At 38.5% G+C, this 20,562-nt stretch overlaps 1 protein-coding gene across 6 annotated transcripts in view; it reads right to left on the reverse strand.

Moving 5' to 3' along the window:
* Nucleotides 1–332: 332 nt before the first annotated feature.
* The window catches only part of TNS3 (tensin 3), a 304,944-nt gene continuing 284,714 nt past the window's right edge, over nt 333–20,562 (reverse strand). For all 6 annotated transcript variants that reach the window (XM_062569612.1, XM_062569611.1, XM_062569610.1 and 3 more), the window contains 9 exons: nt 20,256–20,342; nt 16,536–16,667; nt 14,131–14,226; nt 12,421–12,498; nt 10,660–10,737; nt 6,047–6,215; nt 4,980–5,048; nt 4,827–4,853; nt 333–3,705 (listed from right to left, as the gene is read on the reverse strand). In XM_062569612.1, coding sequence (XP_062425596.1) covers nt 3,561–3,705; nt 4,827–4,853; nt 4,980–5,048; nt 6,047–6,215; nt 10,660–10,737; nt 12,421–12,498; nt 14,131–14,226; nt 16,536–16,667; nt 20,256–20,342 — 881 coding nt within the window. In that variant the 3' untranslated portion in view covers nt 333–3,560. The remainder of the gene's footprint in view (nt 3,706–4,826; nt 4,854–4,979; nt 5,049–6,046; nt 6,216–10,659; nt 10,738–12,420; nt 12,499–14,130; nt 14,227–16,535; nt 16,668–20,255; nt 20,343–20,562) is intronic.

A 20,562-nucleotide genomic window follows, 5' to 3' on the forward strand; every position in this document is an offset into this window, starting at 1 on the left:
TCTCTGAAGGTGACATCACGTGTCAGCTCTTCCTATACTGAAATAGGCAAGGCAGGCAAAAGGCACTTTTATGCCACTCTGTTTGCAAATAAATCATGAAAGTCGCATGCTTTTAACTAAACGTGGACAGCTAAAGCACACAAATAAATGTCTGTGTAGTCAACCTCTGGAAAGAAATCTTAAAAAAAAAAAAAAAAAAAAAAAAAAAAAAAAAAAAAAAAACCAAACCAGAACGCTGCTCCACTACTCGACCTACTTTTGCTTCACCAAACAGATGCCCCTCACTAACGTGTTGCATGCATCAGAACAGACTGCCCTGTAATGCTCTCTGGTGAGATTTCACATTCATAGTTTTATTATAATCTGAATAGAGGCAATATTGGAAGAGTGGAGAAAATGACTATACAAAGAATTTATAGAACATTCATTTACATACTGGAGACCTTTTGTTGCTTCTTTACAGTTTGAAGAAAAAGCCAAAAATTTTCACTAATAGGTAAATCCAAGAAGGAAACATTCAAATTTTAATGATACTGTTGGATACACGGGAACCATTTAATTAAAAACATGGCTTTTAGCATTTTTGTAGTTTAACACTGTAAGATTATAGTAGTACATTTAACAAGCAGGTTAATAGGAGCTTGGCTAAATATATGTGTCAACTTGCTGGCATTACGTATGAGACTGCATATACACATCTACCAAAAACCTTGGAAAGAAAGTGCTGTATTAACTATTTAGTCATGTATTTGCCATGAACGTAAGTTCTGTGAATGCCTTTCTACGTACACTACACAACGGTACTTACTGAACTATTTTGCTTTGTGCATTTTTCAATTCATTAAAAAGCAAAAGTGTGTGGTAATATACCATCCAAAGGAATGCATAATAGAAAAGGTCCCTCAGAAATAGGGCAATTTTTTCTTTCCCACTTAGCAATGAGCGCTAAACTCCCAGGAAACACCAGCAGGAGTGTTAGCCTTGAATTCCTTGTGTTCCTGAATTCAGCAGGCCTGGACAACACACAAGGAATACAAAATACGGCCCCAAATGGAAATGACAATAAAAGGAAAAAATGACACTAGTTTCAGCCCACAGGCCAATACTTGGTGTTTAATAACACACAAGTATCACCTTCACGAGCAGAAAAGGTATAAACAAAAACCCTCCTGATAACATGTCAGTTTTATTACACATGATTTTTCTCCTAGAAAATCTGACTTGACTCTAGTTGAGACGTCAGCTGAAGAAATTCACTGGGCTCCAACTGGCCAACTAGATCAGGCAACAGGGTTTCTGGTGCATCAAAAGACTATTTAAAAAATACACGAAGTCCTACTAAGGAAACCCATTCTCACATTTCAAAAGAATCAGAGTTGCCAAAAATAAGACCTGCATTCTCTTTTGGATGGTATACAAACACTGTTTAAGTAATATACCTCTGTGTCAGAAGAATACAAGTATTTGGTACAAATCAGAGGCACTTGCCCTTGTTGCTTCAACGGTAGCTACGATGCTTTGGATTACTTAACCCTTCTATATACATCCAATGCCCACTTTGACCACTAAGCCACTTCCTCATCCACAGACATTATACTTCAAATCTTTCTTCTCTCACTCTTCCCCCCTCCCTTTCCCTTAAAAAGTAAAAAGTTATTTACACAAAATTCATCATTATACAAACCATTTGGTAACATTTTTGGCCATGGTCACTGAATAAGGTTTCCATGGTTCTAACACTTTAGGAAAAGAAAGAAAACAGCTGTTAATAAAAACCAGATCATCACCTCTACAGGACAAATACAGTTTAGATGGGTGGAACATTTTTATTTTATACCCAATCAGTTTTCCATCCTTTTCAACCATTATTTAGTAGAAGAGATTGAAGGGAGTTTTCAGCTCTCCAAATCTAATAATTACTAGTTAATCCAGTGCTTCATGCACCTAACATGCAGCATTCAGCATGTCATCTTATTGCTCTGGTTATTATTGTAATGGTGACACCCACACATCAAAGAAATCGAGGCAATGAAACTTCTCAGCACTGTCCCACTGCAGTTGTTTTATTACCCTCTGTTCTGATATGGGGTCTAGGGCTGCTCTTTCTGGAGTGAAAGGAATTATAACAGTAGACCTCAGATGGCTGTCCTTTATGAAGGACATTACATTTTCTGTAATATATAATTGCTGTAAAGCTAACAGTTATGCATTTAAAATACAGATGTGCTTATAAAGAGAGATTCGTACAGGCATGACAGCTGTACAAATCATGACACAAATGCTTTCAAGAAATGGGATAGAGTAACAAAATAAATTCCATTCCCTTTTGGATCTCCTGACTCAAGGAATTATTAAAAACAACTATAAACATGAAAACAGTCCCTACAGATGAAAAAAGCCAAAAATCCCCAAAACTCCAATGAAAAGGGGGCCAAAAAGAACCCACTTATGTATGTAGTTATTAGATAGGGGAACAAACATTACAGCCAAAGCATTATTGCAAAGAGACAGTAGATGGGAAGCAGCTCATCACTGTAAGACAAAAGTCAAAATATGAAACTCTATTCTCTAAAGCAAGGCACATGTAACACGCTTTTACTTATGTAAAATAGTGCTAAAAAGGCAAAGCTCAACAGTGGCCTAGTAAAAGAATATCCATATGATATACCAAGATCTGAGATCTACTATAAATAATCTGGCATAGGCAAAAATATATAAATTATAAAATTTTCCTCTTTGCTTTTCCCTCATTTTTATCCTGCGATTATTAAAATACAGCATCTTCCCTGCTTAGTTCTTTGTATAAAAAATAATAATACAAAAAGAATTACGGAATACATTTCCACACAACCATTTTTGGTCTGCCACCTCTCCCCTATTTAAAGTTATTCAAGCTAAAACTGCTCAGCTTTCTTTACACTAAATATAATCTCCCTGAATAGTCCACGTTGCTGTTCCTTTCTTAACAGAAATCAACTTGCACAAACCTTTTCTTCACATACATCTTCCCCTTCTCTGTTCAATTCCCACCACTGATCACATAAAGATGAAGGGAAGAGCAAATAGCCCTCCTCAGACCTCCTTTCTCTTAAGAGCATATGCTTGCAAGGCCTATAGCTACCATTGATGCAATTATGGCAAGTGTCTTTGTGGTGGTTTAAGAAACATTTTCTGCACAAGAGTAGCACAGCCTAGTAAGTGGGTGAACATTTCTGTTGCAATAAATGATGAGAAACAGCATGTGAAAATATATTAGAAACCCCTCAGGGGAGAAGTTTTTCTGTTTATGCTTCATTCAGGTACGGGCTACGTGGGTTTAGGTGGCACCCAACTTCTTTTGCTTTGTCTTTTGATATAAAAAGAAAGAGATAACGCTTCGATCAGTCAGAGGCATCTTCAAAGAATAGACTGTACTTTCCAAACTTAATGCAGACAGACTGTCCTCTGCTTTCCTTATTGGGAATGACGAGGTTCAGACTACGCTGCCAAATAATCTTTCTGCCTCTCACACTGCTTTCCTTGAAGTCAATGAAGAGCTCTGAGTCGAGGCTGGAAAGGCATCAGATCTTCTTCTGGGATCCAATCATGACCTTTGATACAAAGTTCACAATGGCACTGGCAGGTTGCTCCGGGTCATGCTCTGCAAATAGGTGGCACACGTTGTCTGTGGCACTGCCTTGCTTCCTGGCAACAAATCCAAAAACTCTGCAAGGGCAAAAAACACAGAACATTAGAGAATTGAGACACAAACATTGCCTTCTTTCATAAATGAGAAAGGATATTGAGGCAAAGAAAAGCACAAAGCTCAAAAGGGTTCAGATTATGCTTTGTCTCTTGCAGAGGAGAAGGTCCTGTGTGGCTACCAAATGCAGTGGTACTAATGTGACAGCCAGCTCAGGAATGCCCTGAAAGGCTAAGGACAGTCACCATCCAGGCAAGGATAATACTGTCCTGTTTCTTTGGTTCCTTCTACAAGCATCTTGTACTGCTCTCTGTCAAGAGAAGTACTACTGACCTGAGCAGATCCTTAATCTGATTCAGTACTGCTCTTAGCTGCCTTGGCAATGTTGTGGGGCTGGGGGTGGCGGACATGAAGGGCGGGGGTACTCAAAAATAGATTTTGAAGGCAATACATCTCAGTGGATGAAGCACCTGAGATCGGTTTCTCTTCCTTTTCAAAGATCAGCATAACCCTGAACACACAGAGAGTACTTATTTCCGTTCACTTTTTTTTTCTTTTCTTTCTTTTTTTTTTCCCCCCAGTAACAGAAGAACAATGATGTTGGTCTTCAACAGAAAGTATTCGGAATCCGCTGGTAATTATAAATTATGCCAGACACTAGTATCACTAAGAATTTTATCCTGTGTGCTAAATATGGGATTTTTATACATACATACATACATACATATATATATATATATATATATATATATAAAGCTATTAGTGCAAATGAGAAGAATAAATCTATCCAAAGCTTCTGCTAGCACCATTTCACAAGTAGAGCATAAAACTGAGTGGCAAATGGTTCTGTTTTCATTTCTGAAACTTTAGGTAAAATCACAGATCTCTGATCCAAATAAACCACACTAACTCTGGTCCCAGATATCTTACCATTACAGAATTAGGCCCTGACTTGCAGAGGTGCAGATGAAGTAAATCAGCAAGTGTAATTACAGTGGGAAGAGACACTTTTACTTCTGAACAGCTATTTCTTCTATACCTCTGACAAAGAGAGCAGCTCATAATTTAGAAGACTAACAAGCTAATCACTGTAATGATACTCTTAAACATTCAGTTAAAATGACTGGAACATGTGTCAACTTACTTTGCAGAAAGGCCATCTTTCATCCATCTTGTTGTCCACAAGAAAGCAGATGAAAAACAGTAAGGAATGGAGAAATAAAAAGGACACATACATTAGGGTTTTTTAGTTCAACAATACAAAGAACATATTAGAAATAGTGCTTGTCTGCCTTACTTTCTGTCCTGTGGATCCAAGGCACAGAAAATAACAGTGTTGACAGGATAATGTCGCCGGAAAAAGAGCCTGGATAAGAGAAAATAATATAAGTTTCAGGTATACTTAAGATGCTTAAAATTTTAACACTAAATGTATTTCTAAATTTAATAATGACAATATATATTCTTTTGCCATCTCTGAGTGACACTTCAAAAACCATATGATTTGCCTCAACCAAATAAATCAGTATTTAGTATAGTAACATTAAGGTTTTGGATGCAGGACAGCTAATTCTCAAGCTAAGGAACAAAGCTAGAAGCATCAAACGCACCTTTCTAAAAACTGGCCACTTAGCTACAATGCTAGCACGAAATTAAACTTCTTGGAAGTTGTGAAAAATTGAGTTATATTAAGTTTCTGACCGTAAGCACTCCTGGAAAATATGATTTAACTTTGTTACAAACGTTTGCAGGTTCCCTGAAACTAGGAAGTCTGTAGAAAGGAACTCTCTACAATGAGTTCCTGTCATCCCTCCTTTGTAACGCACAGTTTTCAAATCTAAGGAGTTTGCAGCAGCCTTAAGAGTATTCACTATGAAGTAATTTTAAATTAATTTTTTATCATAGTAGTTTACAGGCACTGGACTACCCATAGCAGTATTTAGCATATACATATACATAGCAGTATACTGGATGTATATCAGTGATATATTGATAACAGCTACAGTGAAGATGAATTATTTCAGTAAACAGGCTGAATACCAAATGTTGGCAAAGCCGCTAGAATTACGTTCTCTTTTTTCTAAGAAATAACAACAATGAAAAAAAATGCTATGGCAAAGTGACTTTCCAGAGACAGAAACTGTCATGTGGAAGAAATGTCCATAGCTTAAATATTCATCCTCCAGCACTGCAGATGGTCCGTAACCTGAAAGAGGGACCAGACATTATCACTGTTTGGACAATCCTATTGGATACTCTCTGAGACAGAGACAGCAAAATATAACTAGGAAAAATAACTCAACAGCAAGCGATATTTGCCTGAGTGAAGGCCAGATACTCTCTTCCCATCCCTCTTTTGCTTACTTTCTTTGATTATCTGTCAGTGTGATTCCCTGTGCAGACACCTTGAAATGGACCACGGTTGAGATGGGTGAAGGATCTTGCATTAGCGTCAGGCTCAAGGCTTTCTGCACTGCCTGGTAGCCCGTGAGGGACTCCATCTCCACCGAATTCAGATACCAGACATTACACGCTATAAGACAGAAAAGAACTTGAGGTCATTATCCAAGCAAAATCAATCGGGAATCTTTCGAACAAAACCAAATAAAAAGTGATTTTTTCCATAGTAAAGTGACAGGGAAGGCTGAGAGCAAACTACCAAATTTTCTGTTTATTTGTGCTTCATCTTGTCCCATTGTTGCTTCACAGCTTAAGACGGTAATTCCAGACAGTATAGGCCTTTAACTGTCCCTTAGTTTAATGCCTTTACATTTAAGCTAATGACCATATGTTACCTAGGATCCATAGATGCTTCTGAAATTTAAATAAATACAAGATAGCAGCAGAGAGAGGGGCTACTTATAGCTACTACTACACCAAACGCAATCCTGATGGGGAAGAATAGGGATGTTTTGCCTGTAAGTTCAATTACAGCAGCTAGTAAGAAAATACACATTTTTTGCAGCACCAGTTCACAGATGTTCACACTTTCAAATATTGTTTAAACTACATTCAAAGGAAACTATTCACTTTTTTGGCAAGACAACAAGAACATTTTCTCCCCACAAAGAAGTGAGCACTGCTGCAAAGTTCACTTCTCATTATTTCCACAGTGCTTTGAACACTGAGTAATTCTAGAGCAAGCAAACCTTCTACAAAAATGAAAATTAATTACTTCTATATTTTTATGTCTATCCATCATGTTTCAAATTTAAGAGTCCTATCCTCTCCCAATGTCATATCCACAATGCCAGCTGCTGAAAAGGAAACCACTCTCATTTACATTCATATCTGAGACCAGATCTAGATGAAAATCTAAGTTATCATCTCTGAATTTCAGTGTGTAGAGTTATTAGAAATTTCTGATGTATCGCTATAAAGAGTAGTTAATTGGTTTCTAAGGCTCCTAAGCAGTTAACCTAATTCCCGGTCTTAGACATCAAATCTGCAGCAAGCATTTGGACACTTTTCAGGAGATTATTTAATAGAAACATTCACATGCTTAAATACTTTGGGCCTGTGGTATAAAGTCAAATTTATAAGCAGATTAAGAACATTTCTGAAACTGAAAAGCCTTCTTAGTCTTACTGTACGATGCAAGCAAGCACGATTAAACAAATCCATAGCTAAACACAGCTACTAAAAGACTTTGTGTTTTGGTAAAAACATTTGTGTAGGTGTCCAAAGACAGAATTTAATCTAATAGCTTCTCTTTTCATATGGCTATTCTGTAATTTGGGGAGTTTTCTCCTACTATTGTCTATATAAGATACACAGCTAGACTATGCCATTTTCAAAACAACCAAGCAGCTTTACAGCTGTAGACTGCATGAGCGCAAATTTGATTCCAGCATGATTATCAGGCAAATTCTACACTTGCTTCCAGCCAATAACGTCAAGCTCTGGAGGCTGTCAGCAAGAAAAAGATTTGATTTGTAAGCAAAAAAAATTCCCACGCATATGTGTGCATTGGTGTTCCAGTCTCAATAACCTTTACTTGAATTAATTATAGTGCAATTCATATAGAGAGGGATTTAAGAGGCTGAATGGTGAGTTCAGTGAGCCCTTCCTCACCGAATGGCTTTCTGTTATGTTAGTCCAAAATTGTAAATAGCATTCTAAAGTATAAACTTTCTTCTTTTCACATCATTACTGTATTCATTTGATACAGATCTAAAGCTCTTCATTATCTTGTGAATTTTTCCCACCATAGGAAGCTTGCCTTGTTTCACAGTCACATTCCTAACTACTTCTGAGGCTCTTATAAAGGGATTCCCTTCCCTTTGTGCCAGGCATTGCCCTGTTGTCAACAGACCATGTTTAGGTTTTGTTCCCAAACAAAATAGCTAATCTCTTATTCTAGATTGTCCTCCATTGCGGCAGATCAAAAGCAATCATTAAGTACAGTACATGATTTTACCTTCTGTTGAACAAAAAAGAATTGATTCTTAGAAGTGCTGGAAGGCATAAAAATAAGTCAGCTTAAAAATGAGATTACAGGAAAGGGAAGGTTATGGGAAAGGCTGAAAATTTTCTCATTTAAGAACATTTATATTCTAATCTAGGCAGCTGGCATGGGGAATTGAATGGCAGTGATCCCACAGAAACTTTGTTCAAGGTAAGAACAAAAGGAAGATGTCAATGAAACAGCATCTTTCCTGTAATGTAGCTGTCCCCATCTTCCACAGCTGCTGTTTTGTAAGTCACATCAGTATTAGCAATGACAGCTACACAATGTGGCCATCTTCAGTATCCCATGCTGCTTTTAGCTTGGAAACATAGTTTTGCTTGGAATGGTTAATCCGCTGATGGTAGTAGTATATTATAGTGGACACAGATATGAAGAACTTGAGATTTATTTGGGGCACCAAATTTTGCTGCCAAACAAGAAGGTTAGTAAAACAACGTCTGTTCAAGGGAAGAGCCACTTATATATAGTTCCTAGTCTTTGGTTGTCACTCTCTGGGAAGCAAAATATTTGTCAGTTAGCATCCATATTTAGGTGAGGACTGGAAAATGCTCATTAGGTTTTTCAGACAGCTACAGATATGGTTGTTCTAGGCCTGCACATCATCATTTTTTCACTTGTTGAGTGCAAGAAGGCTGAGGTAACGTAAGGTTGTGTAGCAGTGAAAAATGGCATCTGCTTTCACTAAATTGTAGTTCCTCACCCAAGCTCTGATGCTTGGTAAAGAAACAGTTCACACATTCAGGATCTGAGCATCAATGTTGAAGGCCACAACTGGAAAGACTTTGTGACTGGAGAGAGATGTTTGAAAAATGCAAAATCAATGGGAAATGATGTGTCTGGGCAGAACACTCTGGAAATGTTTCCCAGCTAACTTCTCTATTCAGGTTCCAAAACCCCATTTAAAAACAAAAGCAAAAAAAAAGCCTTACTGTTACTAAATTCCCCAAATGATCCTTGATTTGACAGCCCCCATATGGAGTGATCTGACTATTGCCCCAACTGAAATGAAAGAATTATTTCTCTTTGACAAGCCTTGCCAGAAGAAGGAGGAACCAGCATTTCTCAAAAGACAACACATGGCTGTTCTGCTGAGTTTGTTTACAGAACTTTTCCTCTTGATTTCCTCCTCCCTGGCTTTTACCCTATTGGCCACAACAACCACCACTGTCACCGGTGGACTGAAATGCCCACACGTACTCAGTTCCAGCAGACTCACCAAGGCAAGCCATTACCTCAGCTACACATTCCTGCTTGATTACAGCAATTGAAGTGGTAACATGAATTTTAAGTCAAAACAGATTGCTGCACAAGCAAAGAACAACCATCTCTCACTTTAGAGCTGCTCGGATTGGCAACTGACACCCAAGAAGTGCCCTACGAAGGGTCAAGCAACAAGGCAGCACTCAGAAAAAGGCATATTTGACCATAAAGCTTTTGCTTAGAGCTTCAGTCCTAGGTTAAGCTCAAGGTAGAGTGGCAAACGTAGTGCACACTGCTCTGCCAGGGCTAATTGTGGGACAGATACACCCTACGGTGAAACTCAGGGCAGCCTGAAGACCAGGGTTCACGGGAGGACAAGGACAGGATCCCTTGGATGCGCTGGCTGTACAGGGGAATAAAACAGTGGCTGCACCTATACTAATGGCAGCCTTAAGGCTACCAAGGGGCAGCAAGAGCAGCACGTCCAATAGTGGTCAGTGATGCCACCAGACTTTTTCGGAAAGGCTACTCATTAGACATCCATAAGCCACCTGCGTGCAAACAAAGTTGGTGAGAAGCAGAACACACTTCTACACAGTTGCTACAAATACCATTCAGAGTGGTACAGATGGTATCAGTATGTAGCACTGCACCATTTAGAAGTAACCTTGTTAAGACTCTTCTCTAACATCAGTAAGCTCAAGGCAAGACAACTTAATTTGCCAGAATGCGACACAGGTGTTGCAAAATATTCAAGGACTCATAAAACAACATCTTATGGAAAAGACATTGAAAACTTCACTTCCTAACAACACATGGTGTCAAGTGAAACACAGGGCAATACTTTTCAATGTTTTTTTCAAATCTGTGGGCTAGTGAGCACTTTCCTGTGACTGCTATGCTAAGAATTTAACCCTACTCAACACTCCCCCTAATTGCCTTTTTCAGATCTCTCAGGCACAGTCTATGAAGTTCTGCAGACTACAGGTTGAAAATACTTTCTGTAAGTTTGTCAGTTATGAAAGTAATGTCACTGTGTACAAATTGGTGTGCTGGAAACAGCCTATGTGTACCTCACGTTCTCATGGGAGGCAAGACTGGAAAGCAAACATTGGGTTGTAGAACTTGCAAAAAAACAGAAGAAATTTTGTACCTGTCCTCACAGTGCTCTTTACACTTCTACACCACACTCTAAATTTAAACTATTCCTTTTAATCTTTTTTTCAGTTCAGTCTGAGCCTCATGTTTTCCCAGCCTGTAAAACACACAACTTTGTGACAGTCAAATGTAAGGGAAGTTTACCAACCTGCACCCTGTTTGAGAAGCTCTGCTGCCGAGTTTGCAGCAGTCTGTGGAGAAGTTTCTGCTATCTCCTCCAAGGGATCTGCAAATAGGAAACACCATCCACATTTTGACCATACTTGAATAGACAAATCAATGCACATGGTCAAGTTTAAGTCCAGCTCTTGTAATTGTGACCTCATGTACTGGACAACTCTTGGCCAGAAACATTAAACAATCTTATATCTGCTACAGTAAGCACTCATGTTATGTCGTTTTTGTGCTGCATCTTTTTTTCCCCCGCCAGTGCTACAGGAGGAATGCTTAACCCTTTACCTGCAGACAGTGAAGGACATAACTACATATTGCTGAAGGGACACAAGATACTATGTTAAAACCATAAGTACATTTCCTCAACCATTCTGTAACCTCTAAGTCTTTAAATTAGTACTAATTTAATTATCTAATTTGTATAATTTACTCTAATTTAAGCACAAAGACTAAAGATTTTGCAAAGAAAACAATTAATTTGATTCATAAACTGACAACTTATTTCTTCTTTCTTCATGCATGTATAAAACACAAAAACTTCTTAAGTATACAGACAGTAGTTTGCCTTCAAATCTGCTGAAATTAGTGAGAAAATTGTAAATTTGTGCGTTATTTCTGTTATATAAAAGTTAGCAAAAAAAACTCACTTAGGGCTGTTTTTGATATGACATAGGCTCTCTATGAATACATTCAAATGAGCAAGGGTGAGCCGATAATATTAAATGTGACACTATTAATGCTTGAAGTTACCCATATGCTTTAAATGCTCTGTGACCGATGTCCAGAAACATCAACCACTAGAACATCTTTTTAAAACACTTGACTATATCAAGATTCCCCCCCCCCAAAAAAAAAATCCATTTATTTCACTGCAGTATGTTTGTGCAGAAAAAGGCAAATGTTTCAGTCCCGCACCTCTGCCAGAACAGAAGGAACTTTCCATTTTAGGTGAGAAGGATAAAGGTAACAAACCCACCCACCACACTGGTTTGCCATATAAAGAAATCTCTGGTCACATCTACCATAGCACGTTTTTGTGCTAAAATGGTTTCATTAATACATTTGCATAATTCAAGTGCTATGTTTGAACATTGACATATGGCCTTTAACAAAAGTTTAGAGAGTTCAGTGGAAAACCACAAGAACGTTTAACATTTCAGTAATACATCTGGTGTTAACTTCATGTGGGAGAATAAACAGGCAACTGAATTATGGGGCAAGAGCTGCCTAACTGCCTTCTGCCGTTGTCCTATAGTGGTTTCTGAAGTTGTCAAAACCAAAATTAGAATTACAGTCCCAGGCTCTTCAATCATTAACTTGAACAATATTTGGACCTCTGTAAGCTGCTGCTTGTTTCCTGTCAGCCTCGCACTCAGGGCACCTGCTGTTCCTTATCCATCTTGCTTTCCCTAAGGCCTTTTTGCCACCCAGAGCTGAAGAGTGGTTGAATCTAACCATACATGGGCATAATTTTATGTCTGAGAAATGACTTCTTTTTTTCCTAAATGCTGGATTACTGTGCTAATTTCCATGACTCATATATGTTTATGATTGGAACATCGCAGTACTAGTCTGCTCACAACTGTAGCTTGGATAAGGCCTGCAGCAACACGGAAGAGCCATTTTAAAAACGCAGCATCCTTCCCTGTGCACTCTCGTTCAGAGCTTGACTTCTGGTAAGTTCACCTGCCCTCAGAAACTAGCATTTTGGAGCAGAGCCTTGGCTGGGGCATACCTCTGTCCGGGATGAGCAGCTTGCAGGGCAGTGCCAGGGGAGTAATGGAGTGCTGATACACCAGAGCTGTCAAACTCCCTGCAGTCAGAAGAGCAATGTAGAATTAACTTGGCGGGCAAAAATAATGCTCAGGAGTTATGCTTGCTTTCAAATGCTTCATAAGCAACCTCCTCTGCCCCCTCAGTCCTCCCCCTAAGCTACTTCAATAATTATCTTTTTCAGTTAACTTTAGTGGATTCATATTACCCAACACCATCCCAATTGGCTGTGCTTTGACTAACCACAACAATATACTCCCCTTCTCTCCCCAACACAATGCTTAAATCCAAAACTAAATAAATGGTTTTGCTTCAAATGTAGAAAGTGCAAAGATGACAAAAACACTAGCACATGCATATTAGTAAATTCCACTTGATACTCCTAATGTGTGCTACATTAAATGTAATAGTACCTTGTGAAGAAGGTAAGAGAACAAGGGGTTGATGCTATGTGTAGGAAGTGAAAGGAGTTAGCAGTTCTGTATCTTCTCTCCACTGTTTAGCCACTGTTTAGTTGTTAGTCTACATGCACCTCTGTTTTGTGCCTTTAAAAATATAAAAGATGCCCTAGAGAAAATCTCCCTTACTCAGTATGATGCTGACATACATAACTGTCTCTGTTAAGTTATTCTTCTTTTAATTAGTGCCCTAAAATCTGATTTTTTTCAAAGACACTTTTCTAATCTGGACCCAGTTTCAGTTAAAAAAAAATTGCAGTCGTCATCACCACGGTGGACCATATTTTGAAGAAATGAAGGGATAATATTCATCTGTCTATTTGTACAAGAAATTATCCTTCAATTCCATTTACCTGCAAGTATTGGATGCTCTGTTCATGCTAAGTTCTTGAGAAAAGCCACAATTCAGACAAACAATCTAATTTTTGACAGCCTATCAAAAATTGCTTTGAAATGGAAAGATGACTCAATTCTGTAAGGGTCTTGCTGACATTTATACTGTTAGTACTTCAGTGTCACAGATGTCTGATACTGCCTTCCTACCAAGTGAAAACATTTGAGGCTGCACCCATTTAAAGATTAGGAGATGCTCAAACTAAATGAGTAGTAGGGCTACATATGCACCATAAACAGATACTTCAAGATGAAGGTAAGACTGGGCTAAAACCTCTGATTTGAAATACCTCTTATGTCAAACACTGACAAAATTCAATCCACCTTACTTCAAACAGAATTTGCCATTCTACACCTTCTTTTTATGGTAGAAGACCCTTTCACAGCTGATGTGCTTCTGTTGCATCACATTCTGTAGCCTGATGCAGTATGATGCACTTTTTACCATATGAAAAGAAACATTCTACTCCAGAGTCATTTTAGCTTGCTGGTATACAGTCTAAATATAGCAGAAAGACAAAATCAGCACAAGATCCTGAATAAATAAGGCCACCTACAGTCATTTAGCTGAGCTCTGTGCCATTGCAGCTGTGCATCGCAGCTGGAAGCTTGCTCCCAGAGCATCCATGCTAGAGTGCACTGCAGAGATACTTTAGCTAAATGTGTAGAAGGCTGCTATAACCACCACCTCAAAATGGGTTACTATAGAAATTTTCAAGACTTAAGCAAATACTCTCTCATTTCTATGCAAGTCTATAAAACAGCCCTGGCAAATACAAAATATTTCCATTTTCTGCATCTTTGTGATGTACAGTACTTACCAAAATACGGTTCATTCGGACATCCTTTCAAGCGCACTCCCTTGTGAGTGCATTCAATCAGAAAATGCCTTACAAGTTCATTTGACAAATCTCCAACTGTTGCAAAACAGAAAAAGAAAGCACATGAAGAGAATCAATGAACAGACAAGTCTCACAAATTAGGTGGTCTTTATGAGGCAGCTTTCCACATTATCACTGAATGTTTTATACACAGTAGGCAAAGAATGCATTAGAGTTGTTCTGCTGCAACGTTACAAGCTGGAGTGAAAAGGCTATTCTGTAAAAAAAGTAAACAAACAAATAGCCCACTTCAGATAACCAGAAGTAAAGATTTTATACGCAGAGGTAACTGACATCTAGACATGCAGAGATGTCCAAAATGTCCAAGCATGGTCCCAATTACAGACAGAAAAAAAATTTGGAAACCAAAGGGTTAGAAATTCTGGTGTACTTGCCACAATTAGAAGAACTTGTATCCAGTGTAACAGTAAAGGAATCAAATTATGACAAAATATTCAAATTTCTAATGACAGGACAAAAAATTGCTCAGAGAAATTTTCTAGATCAAAAGAATAAAAGATCTTGTTGCACTAAGGTAATGCTGCCAATTCTATCAGTGAATTTGTAACTTTTAAAATGTTTGTAGTCTTATTATAAGCTTTTGCTCCTAGAAACAAGTGATTACATGAGTCTCAGGTTTCTGTAGCTTGCTATATCTTAAAAGAAAGTTTATATCCCTCAAGGCTCTAGGACAAATCTTTAAACTGTAAGCTGGGAGATAACATAATGAGGAGATTCAAAGTCCATGAGGCATATTAAAATTCCCTTGAGATTGAGTATTTTTATATAATACACACACATGCATATATTTAAGACAAAAATCATTATTTCTCCAAAGGCTTGTTCACAGTATTTCACATTTGGTTACAAACTGGAGCACTCTCTGAGTAATGAAAGTTAACCCATAGCAATAGGACAAAGCTGAACATACAAACTTCAACTAAATACTCTCTGTAAACACTTTGACTCTGATTTTGTCAGTCACAGCCCAGAGGACACATGACATCAAGGGCCAATACAAATGAACACATTAGCCTAGACAGCAGGAAGCTCTGTGTAAAGTAAATATTGCAAAGCATACCTTCTCAAATGGCTTACTGTTTGCCCTTACGCTCTCATAACATTAAAAATAAATGAATATAAGGATATGTGAGAAGAAGAAACCTTGAACAAGAAACTGTGTATGAGATGAAAACAAACTTGTGCTTTCCAGGATGAAACAGTGGAAATTAAAGAAGTTACTATCACAGAGCAAGAGGTGGAGGAATGGTACAGTCCTGAATAATGTTTTCTCTTGCTGTCACCAGTGGCAGCACCACAGCTAACCAATTGGCTCTTAAAGGCTGATAAAGTTTCTATATCCATGGCTTCCTGGACTTTATTGGTTTCAATGAGAAACAAATATTAATAAGTGCACATACAGCCACATTCCATTTGCCTCCTTATTGATGCTATCACCAGTGCGCCTCTATTGCCTGATTCAAACAAGACATTATGCTGGTAATGCTTCTGGACAACAAAAAGAAGGATTAAATGGCAATTTTTTTAAAATTAGAAATAGTCTCAGTATTCCAGGTTAGGTGTACAGAATTTGAAAGTGTTATTGTAGTTGAGGCAGACTGCTAACCTTGCCCCAGAGTAAGCAGAATGAACAATGGACAAAATTGCATTTCTACAAACACAGCGCTACGATGCTTTTCTGTCATCTCGGTTCCTTACCTCACCAGGCAACATGCAGCAATGGAACATAATAAGCTTTGTCAAAGGAAAATAATAGCAGTGAAAACCACTCCATTGCCCTTACAGTAGCGTAAATGGAGCTTTTTCATTTTTTCTTTCACAGCTAACAAACACAAGTTTTACATGGAGGCACAGGAGTTGGGAGAGTAAGTCTACACTACCTTTCTTGTTAAACAACTATCATCTTCTCTTAGGGATTTATTTCTAATGTAAAAACATCTCAAAACAAAACCCTGGGGTCAAAAATATTCAACCTTCCAGCCAAATGAAAACTTTATACAGTGTTATTTGGATCAAACACAGACTTCTAATTGCTAGTGACAACCCATTACCAAGATAATACTGGTTTTCTATTAGGTTGATAAGGCACAATATATGGAGGGCCAAAATGTGTATATATTTATAACCAGTTGTGAACCTATCAAATACTACAAGCTTCTTATCTGGTCACATTCAACAAGATACCGCTGCAAGAAACCAAATGGAGTCCTTAATTCAGACTGCACTCACTGGAAGAGGAGAAGATTCCCCCAGATTACTACACAGCAATAAAGACTTCCCCCAACGTGTGCCCGGTTAAATGGTAGGTAGAAGGCATACAGTACCTTTCTTGTTTAACTGCAGCACAGAAGGAGGCGGTGTAGCGACTTTCATTGCTAGCCCATAGGCTCCCCGGAAAGAATGACTGTCTCGAACAATGAAGGACCCAGGCTCCTTGTCCTTGAGAACAGCAATGGCTACAGATGATGCAGGGAAAAAGAGAGAAAACCATTTCCAGAGCCACATACACCAAAGTTCCAAGTCTATAATCAACAGGATAATAAGGAAAAACAGAACATCCTCTCTTCTCCATTCCTGTAGAGCAGACTATAACCAAACATATTTGGGGGATTATAAGGGTAACAGCTCACGTGAACCCTGAAGATATATATGTCAAGAAAAGCCTCATGGTACCATTCACTAGTGATTTTTAAACTGCCACTAGTGATTTTTAATTGAGAAGAATGTGCAGGTCTCACCAGGATTCCTGCAAATAGTGCTTTTAGCAGTAAACACTGGGCCACTGCTGGTAAACTGCTGCTACACAGCAAATTAATTACAATTTATCAAAGTAATATTGCCCACTAGTCTGCCAACTGATCACCAGTTGATTTTCACACAGCAGCTTTAGTCTGTGCCTCAAGTCACTGCCTTCAGTCAGGCAGTGAATGGTACCCAAGGAATTTAATAGCCGCAACTCTTGCGTAAACCCTTACAATTTTGTCCTACAGCTTTTCACGTATCCAGAGTGCTGTGCAAACACTGGTTAATAATTCACATTGTAGTGCTTAACAAGGTAAATATCAGCAGTAGTAGAAGACAGGAAAAATAAAACTTAAAGACTTTAGGACTGAGAATTTGGGGGCACTGATATTCATATATAAACTTCCAGGCATCCAAAGGCAGTTTCAGGCTAACAGTGTTGATGTAAGATCCCAAATGAAAATTTAAGTTCAAGTTCATGGCAGAGTATTACCCCTCCCTTAAAAGTAATAACAACCACCTGACCTCAAAAGTACTTCTAAAGCTTATAAATGGCTAACAAGGTACAAGATAAAAAGATTAAATGTTTTTTGTCCTTGTCTTTCCTTCTGATAAGAATGATGAGATCAAAGCAAATTCAACAAAACGATGGCAGACTGTCAAATGCTGCCCCTCACTGGAGCACGCACGCATGTACACACACGTACATCCAGGTAAAGGAAAGGTGTCCCCAGCTCCTCTGGCCCCGTGTTTTTGTTTTTGAAAGAAGAGGGAAAGTTGATCCCTGCTGTTACTTCATCTGCTGCTTTGAAGCATGAAGGGAGCAGAGCTACAATTCCCACCCGGGGTTGGACAACATTGTTTGCTTTTCCTCCAGAGTCTCAACAGTGGGAGCACAGCGGTTCTCAGCCACCACCAACTTCCTGCCCCGAAAAGCACTCGCATCCTCCCATTTGTGTGAAAACAAGGGAAGGGATGCAAGCCGTATTTGCCCTCTGAGCATCCAAGCATTGAAATACCTTTAGCTCTGCATTCTGGGGTTGCTGCTTGCAGTCTGATCCGGAGTTCCCTCCACCCAGGAGGAATCATTTATAGGGAGACTGCCCCTTGTTTTGCAAGGGCCTGCTATCGAATCTGCAATCTGGCAGCCAAAATCTTAACCTCCCTTTGAAAAGGGACAAATGGGCCATCTAATGAAGTATCAATTCACCTTAATCCATCATGTAACTTTAGTACACTGTTATCTTTTTTTTTTCCCCTTAAACATACTGAAAATACTTGTAGCTGTTTCCAGAACTTCTAATGATCAGCAAGCCTTCAAAGAAACCCCAGCCAAAGTCCAAATCTGACCTTAGAGTCCTTAGCTGTCTGTATACACAGAACACGGAAGTTGCGCATTTTGGGCATGAAGCCACATTTTACAAGGCCTGAGCAATGGTTACATCATAAACACATACATACAGATATGCACCTGTGATTTTTTTTTTTCATAAAAACAAATAATAGAAAACAAGGAAAACAGACACAATTGTCTGGTATCCTGTTTGAGTACAGCAAGTGCATGTACAGTCTGCTTTATTCTTCCGTAAGATGGTAAAGAGAAGAAAGCAACTATTTGTACAGTAACCTATCACGTACAGAGAAGAGGAGGAGGAATATATAAAATCCTGCAATTCAGCAGAACTTGCATAACATGTCTAAATCTGCAAGGGAGCAGGAATCATTTGTAACACAAGCAATCCATTAAGTGAAGGAGAAAAAAAAACCAAAAAAACAAAAAAAGAAACATACTCCCTCCTCAGCAACAGCATTTAAAACACTTTTTAAAGAGGGATTTTACTTGGTCAGGTGAAAAGGGCATACTAAAAGGTTAGGAATAATATTTTTCTTTCAAGTAGCAGCATGCTAGGTTTAATCTTCCTTTACTGGAAGATTAAACCGTCTTTGGACTTGCATCAAGTCAGGAAACTTCCTTTGCACATTTAAACCTTCAGTGCTAACTCCAGGTTGGAGAGTCCACAAGAAGATGATTAGAGTGAAAGGACCAGTAAAACACCATCCAAAGATGAATAAATAATCTGTTTTCTACGACCTTCTATTCCCTTCTGCTCGTATTTACCACTACACTGTAAGACGCATCCTCACACTTTGACAAATTATGCCCTAGACAGACACAGCAATTCATCATTTGCCAATAGCTGAAGGCTACTTTGGTTCTAGTTCAAGCTTGACAGGGTGAATTCCCTTCGAAATGCGCAACTATGCTTTATGATGTTTCCTTTTCAACAACCACATTTTAAGAGTCCCTGTTTAAAAACTTGTCATAATCCATTAAACATAATCCAGTATAGTTGACTCTTACAGTACAGACGCAAGGACTGTCAGACCAATTGTATTTGCAAAGCACCCGGCATAGTTTATTCATCTGTTAATGCAGGGACAAACAGTAAGTGCGCATGTACACATTTCCACGTATGTAATAAAAGCTTTCTCAATCTCATTTGATAATACATCTACACATAGATGCATTATATCTGTTTAATACATCATATAGATGTTATTCTGTCAGAATATTATTTTGTGACCTTCAGAAACAATGTAGCTCACTTGCACCTGACAATGAAACACACGCTACAGAATGACTAGCAGATACATATGCTTTTAGGCCAAGTTCTAGTTAATGAAATACTCTGATATTTAACACTTCTTAACTTATCTATGCAGGAAAATACACGTGGCTGAGCTCATGCCAGAGCAGCACATTTTGTACTCAAAAGGTTTCTGAGACTAGCCTGTAGTTTGGTATTGCTTCATGCATACCTGCCTTTCCAAGACCTGGAGGCTAAAACAGTTCTGCCAGGCAATTTACTGAAGACTCAGCATAACACAGGGTTGCATTAATATAGCATTTGCTGCTTGCCTAATCTCCTTTTTCTTTCAGCATACATTAAAATGACTTCCACTGCTGTGAGGAGGCAACAGAAAAAACAGCTTTTTAGTAACTCAAATTTTCTGCAATTACCACAGGCAGATTTAAAATATTTTGTGGTTAGTTCAGTGAAGCTAATAATTTGTTTGATTAACAGGACTTATTTTTAGGACTACTTGACCGCCCTATACCCTCAAATTCAGTCTTTGGTCAGAATAAGTTAGTAAGGTTGGCTCTCGTCCTTGTACAGCTAAGACCAAGTTAAGCTTTGCATTTCTTCTAGACATCAGATAGGCAAAGAAGTTTTTGAGGAGGATTCACCAACCAGCCTTTCTGTTACTGAATACCCCTGCACATACATCAATTGGTATACCTTGTTCTCTTGAAATATCTGGCTTATACCAAAACTTGGACGTGTCCTGGACAAATTTTACAGTCACATGTTTATCAGTTGTGTTTTCTGTGAAATAAAAGGAGAAAAAAAATCAAGAAATAGTCTAAATACACAAGGCATTTTTTGCTTTCTTTCCCACTTCTAACCATATTAATCACTTTAAAAACTCACAGTTAAAAGGACAGTCTAGAGAAGCTCTGGACAGTCTCAGCACCAACAAATGTAATACCATACATTGTCTAAGCCTCTGCAAACCCTCTTAAAGTTTCATTTTGCCAAAGCAATA

The sequence above is a fragment of the Rhea pennata genome, chromosome 2 (assembly GCF_028389875.1).
Source record: "Rhea pennata isolate bPtePen1 chromosome 2, bPtePen1.pri, whole genome shotgun sequence".
NCBI lineage: Eukaryota > Metazoa > Chordata > Aves > Rheiformes > Rheidae > Rhea > Rhea pennata.